Source organism: Etheostoma spectabile, chromosome 15, assembly GCF_008692095.1.
Source record: "Etheostoma spectabile isolate EspeVRDwgs_2016 chromosome 15, UIUC_Espe_1.0, whole genome shotgun sequence".
Taxonomy (NCBI): domain Eukaryota; kingdom Metazoa; phylum Chordata; class Actinopteri; order Perciformes; family Percidae; genus Etheostoma; species Etheostoma spectabile.
Genome location: NC_045747.1, coordinates 1,630,550 through 1,639,791, shown reverse-complemented (window position 1 = coordinate 1,639,791; position 9,242 = coordinate 1,630,550). Strand labels below are relative to the sequence as shown.

Here is a 9,242-nt window from a genome sequence, read left to right as displayed (position 1 = left end):
TTTTAAACTAGGAGACCCAAATATTGCTTCTTGTTGTACAGATTTAAAGACGGTAACTCTGTATTCTACATTGTGAGCTCTGAGGTGGTTTGTTTTTGTTTACCAGGTCCGGCTCACAAATGCCAGGAGAGAACCAGGGGTCAGCGGCTCCGTGGCTCCCAGGAGAGCTGGCAGAGGCTGCAGCCCCTGGTGGAGTGTGGAGACGCCGCCATGACCCTCACTGTCAGGAGGAGACGAGCTGCACAGCTCCAGCTGGACATAGGTGAGGCTACAGCTTCTCATTTTATAAATACTCCAGCTCTATGTCTGGGGATAGTGACTTTCTTCCACATAGCTTTGATTTCTACCACATAGAGGGTGTGGAAATTCTTTCTTTTCCCTGGGGAAAGAGTGTGAGTGTGTTCACACACGGCTCAGCGGATTATCACCTGTGACCTGAGCAATAAACTAGAGACGCACCCACCAAACAAGAGAAAAGCCATTAAACATAGACTTAATAGGCTCGTTCGAGAACTGCACCTCGCCTGTAAAGTGGACTAGAGCAGCAGGCGGTAGCAGCCGGGGGCGGAGACACAAAGTTGCGGTGAAGTCACACAGTTTCCGACTGATTCCTGCAGCTTTCAGGCTGAACAGGAAGTGACATAACCCCTGTGGTCCGAGTTTAATAAAACATTATCAGACCCATATATCAACTTGTACACAGTCTCCAGTTGTTTAATTAAGACAGAGTAGCTCTCCAAATGCTCTACATGTGATCTGATGCTGATTTTAATTAACAGCATCAGTAGATGATCTGTAATCTGAACAGATTTAATCTGATTTAAAACGACTGAACGTCACTATCAGCCACACAACACGTGTTCTGTACAGAATAAACCGAATTTAGCAGTTAAAATCCCTCCAATACAAAAACGTTTACAGTTTAAAGAACACGTCATCATGTTGAGTCGATTCTGAACCAATCCGCTGAGAGGCCGGCGTTTCCCAGCATGCCCTGGGTCCACTTGGGTCTTGTAGTCGGTGAAAAGCAACTGCGCTGCCTGCGTTTCAGAACTGTGTCCGCCTTGATCTGGCGAGGTTATCGTTGGCGGTGTGCATGACAAGATGGACACAAATCTAACCAGCATGCATTGGGCAGCGAAGCCTAGTCTCTCTCTCTCTCTCTCTCTCTCTCTCTCTCTCTCTCTCTCTCTCTCTCTCTCTCTCTCTCTCTCTCTCTCTCTCTCTCTCTCTCTCTCTCTCTCTCTTCTTTTTTTTTGTGTTTTTTTTCTTGCATTTGTTTAATGGGTTTGTGTGCATTTATTTTTTTTTCTTTTTGTGTATATATTAGTGTGTGTGTGTGGTTTTTGTTTGTGTAAGCGCATTGGGAGCAATGATGATGATCCAAAGCAGAATTCCTCATACCTGGCAAATAAAGCTGATTCTACTGTATCTGTGTAGTGCATTTGGTTTTGTCAAATTTAATGAAGATGTTTTATTTTAATTTGCTTTTGTATTTTCTATTTGCGTGTGTTTTCTTAAGTTGCAGGGCGTTTGCCCCTGTCGGTCACCGTACAAAAGCGGCATTCCAGCCCTATACCACAGTCTAGTAGCAGCTGAAAAATTAAGGTTTTGGTTTGGTGTCTTTCTGTGTCTCAGTGAATGAGTCATCGGTGCCCCTGTCCCGGCTGCCACCGCAGTGTGGCTACGCTGTTCAGACCACATGGAGAGACCTCAGTCTGAGGGCTCAGTTTGATGCCTGCCATGTCACACAGGAGGTATGGCACTTGTATCGAAATCTCAGAATGGACTAGTGCAATATCCACATCGCAGGGGGCCCGCACAATATTATAATGCCAGTAAGTGTTTTCTAAAATGTAAGTATTGTGGTGCTGCTGAAACGTCCCGGCCTACAAATCCTATCCCACAGACTAAAGGAAAAAAAATCTGTTTGGTACAAATCCTTACAACAATAACACTAAACATTTAAATTTCTTTCAGTGTTAATACAATAATGAAACGAAAACAATCATTCCTTCTGATATTGTGACTCATATTGCAATATCGGGTTTATTGTTGTATTTATTGTTTCCGGCTCAGGTACATTTTAAGATCACATGCTGGAAATCTGAATCTGGACTAGTTTAGCTTTCGTTTCTGGTGTCCATGATGCTGATTTGTAATCCCAGCCTATTGTTGATCCCTGTCTTTACAGTGAGAATAATCCTGCCCTTTACGCCTCTGCGCCATTGGTGGCACTATGTTTTCAGGGTTGTGTGTTCATTCTTGTGAATGTGACATCTCAGGACCCCCTAGAGGTGAATTCTTCAGATTTGGCACAAACGTCCACTTTGACTCAAGGATGAACTGATCCACATTTTGGGCCAAAATCAAGAATTTCTGCATTAGGTCAGCTTCACTGTCACATTATAATGTTATGCGAAAAAAATGCTTTTCTGGCCATTATTCAACGCCATAACTCAGGACCAGAATGGGAGATTTTGACCAGATTTCGTTTTAGGCCGGATACTAAATTGGTGAAACCGTGTGCACGCGTGCTTAATTCCTTTTTATTCAATGGTTCAAAGTCTTCTCTACATACCGTATTTTATGAGCATGGTTAGACATGGATGTAAACTACAACTTGACTGGTTGGCGGAGGCATACAACCGCATTGGGGTAAATCTAGTTAGTAACCGGGTTAAGATCTTACATTTCAGCAAAAATTACTCGGTACACTCCTATTTCAGCCAGATAACCAGGGACTTTCATCAGTCAACTAAATTGTTGACTTATGATTTGAATGCTTATTTATTGAGGAAAAAGCTTGTTTCTTAATTATAGATATGCCTTCTCTTATCTAATGGATGTAAAATGTTTTCGCCAACAGCTGTAAGAGTGTGTAAGAAGGCTGTTTACCACATGTGTTCAGGATGACAGTTTTGTGTTGCCTCTGCTGTGGAGGGGGACTCCGGTCAAGATGTTGTGTCCAGCCTCTCAGATCCAGCCTGTGGCCGCGGGCCCGTCCTCCCTCTGCTGCTCCCCGCACAGCTTGACTGTCAGAGTGCAGGGACCCCATGCTGCAGAGGATCTGAGGGTAAACGGTAAATATGAAATAAGAATATTCGTTTTATTCATTTTAGGTTGTAATGGGTATTTTACACTACCTTTTTTTTTTTTTTTTAATTTTGGTTTTGACTTTTCAAGACTTTTGTGAAAGTAAGTTGCAGTAATAATAAACAGGCATTTGACATAGACATCACTACAGATGGCATAGGTCAGGGCACTCATACATGGGTGGAGGATGGGGGGGTGGGGGAGGTGTACAGACTGGTTGGGAAAAGAATAGAAAAAAAATAAGAACCTTGTCTCTGTGCAGGACCATCATTCATTTAGAAAGTTGATGGCCTGTGGAACAGAAGAGAACTTGGACCTGTGTATTTTTTTCTGTGAACAGTGGAGCTGAGTATCATCGTTCATCGTTTGTTTTTTTTGCATGCCATACTTGGAAATGGAATGTGTGACAATTTAGGTTTTTTATTTTTTTTTGTTAGGTATAATTAGTTTAATAGTTTTGGCCAGGTAGAATGTCTGTAGCTACATAAAAACACATGGTTGGAGAATTTTTAATCTTCCTCCTTCAGTGTCCGATGTGAAGCAATTACAGCATAGTGCCTTCTCTTGGAATGTCAAGTCCTTTTAATTTCTGTAGTTTAAATGTAGTGTGTAGATAAAAAAAAAAAAAATTAAATTGACGTAGATTTTTTGAGTTAAAAAAAAAAAAGTTAACTGGCAATATCCTTTTTTTGAGTAAGTTTGTTTACTTCTATACATTTCTCACTGCTAATTTGGGGTTATAAGTTAACATTGTCAACCGTGACTAGCACTCAGTTCGCTCTGATTTTCTACCTCTGTGATTTTATATAGCCTACTTAAAAAAAAAAAAAAATTACTATATATTATTCCATTTCCCTACAGTGAGAGGAGAATGGACCCCTGTGGCGGTGTTGGCGGAGCGGTGTGACTACACTTTGGACAGACAGGATGCAGAGATTGTTATCACTGCTCCATTCATTACATGTGGCATAACCATAAAGGTGATTTTCAGAAAGTCACAATTGAAGGAAAAAATATATTTTTCAGCACATGAAAGAGCACAGTGTGTTTTATAACGTCCCCGTAGCACTTTTATCTTAAAATCTGTTTGAGTATTGAATCAATACTAATGACTCACTCAGCAATTACTTCTCAGCTGCCAATAGCATGCGTCTGCTGTTGCTAGGTATTTTAACATCTGGTTTGTATTTATGTAAATGTCTGATGGACGAAGTACATCTGAGGGAATCCAACTAGCTTTAAGAAATGATCATCAGCTACTAATACAAATATTATTAAAATGCCATAAATTAAATCTATCAAGTAATAAACACACTTAATACTTTATAATGAATATAAGTATGCAGCATGTCTAAATACTGAGTTCAGACATTTACTTTCAGTCCTAAACACATCATATGTGTGGTTATTTTCTATTCAGCATCACACAGAAAATCTCATCTTTTTTTCAGGATGGAAAATACACACTTTCTCTTCAGATAGGAGAGAAGACATTCACCCTGGCCTGTCCCGTGTCCCCCCATGAAGAACTCCCACTGACCCCTCAGCCTCTGGTCGACAGCCCCACTCCTCTAACCAGAGGGCCAACAGAGCAGGTGCCAGACCCTGTGGAGGCTTTTCCCTGGGCTCCTCCTTTCTACCTGGCCCCGCTTTACTATCCCCACCCTACATATCACCACAAGTATCCTCGCTCTGATCGACGTCATCCAAATAACCCTCCTACTCCCTCATCTCCGACTCCTCCGCCTACATCCGTTCCACAGCCTCTCCCTCTTGTTGACCACTACCCTCACCAGATTCCTGTGAGGGAGTCGTATAAACATTTCGGTGTCCCAGGCTTTCTTTTGTTAACAGGTGATCCGGAGGATTCCAGTCGGGCGTATCAAGATCTGCAGCAAAAGCAAGACACTTCCATCGTAGCTGTCTCTGAGAGTGCTGCACGCTCTCCCGCCTCAGATACAGGCTTTGCAATTGAAGTTGAACCTCCTTTCCAGCCCCCCAGCCATGCCTTCAATCCATACTATCACTACTACCATCACCCTAAAATCCCTCTTCCTGGCCCACCTCAAAACCGTGATCCTGAGGTGCCCAGAGAACGCTCTTTAAATAATCCTCATAACCCTGAATATCCAGCGTTGCCGCCCGACGTGATGCAGTCTGAGGCTCTCCGCAGAGTTGACTCTCACCAGTTCCTTCAGCCCTGGACCGAGGCTGCCGCTCATCCCAACCCCCTTCCAGCAAGTCCTCCCAAAACCTCTGCACCTTACACACCTCATCCTCCACAGCCCTATCCATACCCCTACTTCTACCACTTTCCGCATTTTATTCTGGGCGAGGCCAAACGATTGGCTCCTTCCACAGCCGACGTGTCTGCAAAAACGCGTTTGTCTGATCAAAACACAAAGCCGAGCAGGTTTGGTTATCCGCTTCCTGCCTCCTCACACTTTCCCGACAAGCACTACTTAAATCCTTACATACACCAGCCGGATAATAGTATTAACTTTCTTAAAAATGGCCCAGAAGGGCTCAAACACCAACTTTTATCTGAAAATTATATTAATACCGGTGATGTAAAAGCAGAGCTGGATGACAAAAAAAGGCACTCTGCCTCTGTGCGTCCGGCCGTCCAGCCCCTCCCCCCTCCCGCGCACCCTCCTCAACCAGACGCTGTTGCAGTTCCTGCTTCTGATCCACCCATAATCCCCACTCCATCCCCCAACCATAATCTTCCCCCTCACTCCTACTACTACCACCACCACCACCCTTATAATCACTACTATCAGATGTTTTATGGACCTGTCAATCACCCGTCGCCAACTTTATCCAAAGAAGCTTTGGACCCACTGCACCAAGCCTCTTCCTCCCTGCCACAGCGTCCGTCCTATTATAAACTTCAAACCGCTACTCCACCCACAAAGTCGATGCCTGATCCCCTCCACCCTGGTCCCCTCCACCCTTACTACTATTATTACCACCACTACCACCAGCCTCAAGTGTCTGTACACAGCCAGGAGCTGCATCCTGCATGCAGGGTGAACTCTGAAGGAGATGCATCAAAAGCAGAATCTCCGCTTCCTTCAGACCCTTATAGGGACTGGGCGGATTGGCTGGGCCGTGCCGCTGATGCAGGATATCCCAGCATCCCTCAGCCAGTGCACAGCCCCTATCCAAGCCTTGATTCCTATTATATCACTCAGCGACGTCTGTTTGATGTTTTCGGGCGTCCTGGTGGAGAGGAAGCAGAAGCAAGGCTGGATCGTGAAATGAAAGGTGATTTAGAAACTCCAGCAGCTATCAAATCTTGTGGTGCAGATGTATAAAGTTTATGTATTTTGAGACGTAGCTTTCAGTGTTTGTGTCTTGACTTAAGATCACCACGAGGGGGCAGAACGTTATCCACAGCCTGTAACTAGACACCTGTCTGGAAAACCAATTCTGAATTAATGAATCTGTCCTCTCTTATGCTGCTGAATGGAAGCATTCAAGTGAAACCGGCTTTCCTGTCTTTGTTTACTCTCTGCGCTCAGATCACCTCAGGGCCAACCCGTCCACTCCCTCTGCCTCGCCCTGTGCCCTTGGCCCTGTGTCAGATGTTGACTGCAGCGCCTCTTTGGGCTGCTGCTCATACTCTGTGAAGGGTGAGTCTCTCTCAAAACGGATCCCGTCGGCACACGTTTTGACAAATTAGTTGACAATAAATAAAATCAGAAAATGGAAGGATTGAGAGTGAGTGATTGTGTGGGCTTTCAGACTGGAAGCTAGTGCCAAAAAATACTTATTTTGATTCAAATCCAGCCTTAAAATTAAGTATAGACACACACATAATTTAGTTCACTGTGGTCAAGATCAAAGCAGCTCAGGAATGACGTGTGCGTGTGTGTGTGCGCAGACTGTACAATGGGACAGCATTTCATCTTTCCGGTGCCTGACTCCGTGTTGGAGCCCACAGTGGCCCTGCCCGCTCATCCCTCTGAGCACAAAAGAGTGTCCTGCAGGCTGCAGAAGTTGACCTCTGACCCCGACCTCTACGCTGTCCCCCTGGATGGCTGTGGCGTGAACACTCATGTAAGGAACACGTGTACGTCTACAACATAATGTGGAGCCACTGGGCCGATGCTTGGTGACTGTGGCCAGATGGAGCGATGCTTTGACTGAGCTCACTTCTGATCCCTTGCAGATAACGGGAGAAACATGCATCCCATTGTTGTTGGCTCTGTGAAATGGTGTAAATCATTTTTCCAATATTCTTGTAAGGTGTTTGGTCAGACAGTGGTTCATCTGTTGGAAGTCCATGGTATCTATTCTCACCGAGACCCCAGTTCTGTCCATGGCAACTCTCCTGTCAGGTAAGGCATTACGGTTTTTATAAAATGAATAAACTTTTCTTTTATAAACTCAGTAAGATTAACTTTATCTTAAAAAGGCATCTTTAGCCACCATCTATTTTTGGGCATGTGGTTGTTTTTTCTCTTAAGCTATGAAGTCCAACGTTTGAATTGCAAATGTTCTAGTGGCCGGCATCTGGTTAGCCCTCAGCTGTAGGAGTTAGATTTAGTTTGAAACCATGTTTAGTGTCTTGTACAGGCTGGCTTATTTTTCAGTTGGGTGTAAATTATTTCTACTGGTTTTTTAGGTATTGATTTTTTTTCATCCAGAACACACTAGGAAAAAAATCCACAGCTTAGCATCTAAAGACTACTGTAGAGTACTGAAACTAAGCTTAATGCCATCGGTCAAAAGCAAAAAATAACATTTGTGAATATTTAGATATAGACACACAGGAATTTTTGAGCTTTTAAATGGCTTTTGGCTGGGAGGTGGAGTTGATTCTCTGACCTGTATTCCAACACTGGCGTATTTTATTTTCATTTCTTATCGTTAGGGCCATGAAAACACACAACACAAAAGGAATACCTATAATGTTTGGTACCTCTCCTTTAACATGTATGTATGTATGTATGTATGTATGTAATGTGCAGCTGCCATCACAAAACCTCACTGGACATACGCAGACACATCTCCACCTCAAACAATGTAAAAAAAAAAAATAATAAAAGATGGATAAATGTACACCAAATAAAACCTCAAATTAAACACGATTTGACACACAGCACTATGAAATAATGCCTGAGTCAAAGGAGCTCAGCGTGGTTTGGGATGGTGACACGCTCCGTTTAAGATTTGTTTTCATCACAGACTATCTTCAGTCCGTCTGCTGCCTGTGTTGCTCCGCAGGTTGATGGTGGAGTGTAGTTCCTCCCCGGGTTGCCCAGGTGAAGTCAGGCTCCATGTGATGGATCACCCCCCACCCCCCGTTCAGTCTACACCAGCCACTGTGCAGCTGAGAATTGCCACAGGTGAGTGGCTTCTATGTATTCTTTAGTTTTTAGTTATCCCATTTAGTTATTTTCACATGCATGACACAGTTGTTGGATAGGGATAGACCGATTATCGGCCCTGACTGATTTTGTCAGGCCTTATTTTGGCAGATGCAGATTATCTAGTTCAGCAATTTTTCTTTGCCCGATAATGAATTAAAAAGTGTTTCTACTTTGGCTGGGCTACAGCTCTGTCTGTCCCTCTGCTCCGGTTTCACTCGCCACTGAGTCAGACTTAATGTCCCTCCCCCCACAAGGATGTCTTACTAATGATATCTGTTGGTGTATTATGTTGAAAGTTTCTAATTTATGAAATAATTGCGTAAAGCATTTAAACAAAGTTTTTTGTGTTAGTTTGTACCATTCCAAAATCTTCATTTTTACTTAAAGATTTCCATTTTCATTGTAAATGCACATCGGTGATTGGTTTCATTAATTACTTATAAACGGTATCCATGCCGGCCTTGAAAAACCTGTATCAGTAAAGTTGAAAAATACTCTTATTGTATTAATAATGTATTCTTCCTACATAGATAGGTAAATATTTAAATGGTTAGAAAAGAAGGAAATAAAATACATGCACATACACACACCCACTTGGCCCATATAATGGTTCTTCATCAATGTATACTCAGTTACATATATAAAGTATGTTAGGAAATAAAGGAAGACAATAAAATAAACACTTTTTTAAATAGCCCAGTGTGCCTTTGGACATGTTTCATCTGCTGTTTAAAATCAGCCAGTTGATGCCTGAGCAGCAGCCCC

The 9,242-nt window shown here is 43.2% G+C and overlaps 1 protein-coding gene across 1 annotated transcript in view; it reads left to right on the top strand.

Annotated features, from left to right (window-relative positions):
- The window catches only part of LOC116703192 (uncharacterized), a 14,147-nt gene that overhangs the window by 1,194 nt on the left and 3,711 nt on the right, over positions 1-9,242 (top strand). The window contains exons 2-10 of the mRNA XM_032537832.1: positions 107-262; positions 1,639-1,757; positions 2,912-3,083; positions 3,958-4,090; positions 4,517-6,366; positions 6,624-6,734; positions 6,986-7,161; positions 7,351-7,442; positions 8,332-8,453. Coding sequence (XP_032393723.1) covers positions 107-262; positions 1,639-1,757; positions 2,912-3,083; positions 3,958-4,090; positions 4,517-6,366; positions 6,624-6,734; positions 6,986-7,161; positions 7,351-7,442; positions 8,332-8,453 — 2,931 coding nt within the window. The remainder of the gene's footprint in view (positions 1-106; positions 263-1,638; positions 1,758-2,911; positions 3,084-3,957; positions 4,091-4,516; positions 6,367-6,623; positions 6,735-6,985; positions 7,162-7,350; positions 7,443-8,331; positions 8,454-9,242) is intronic.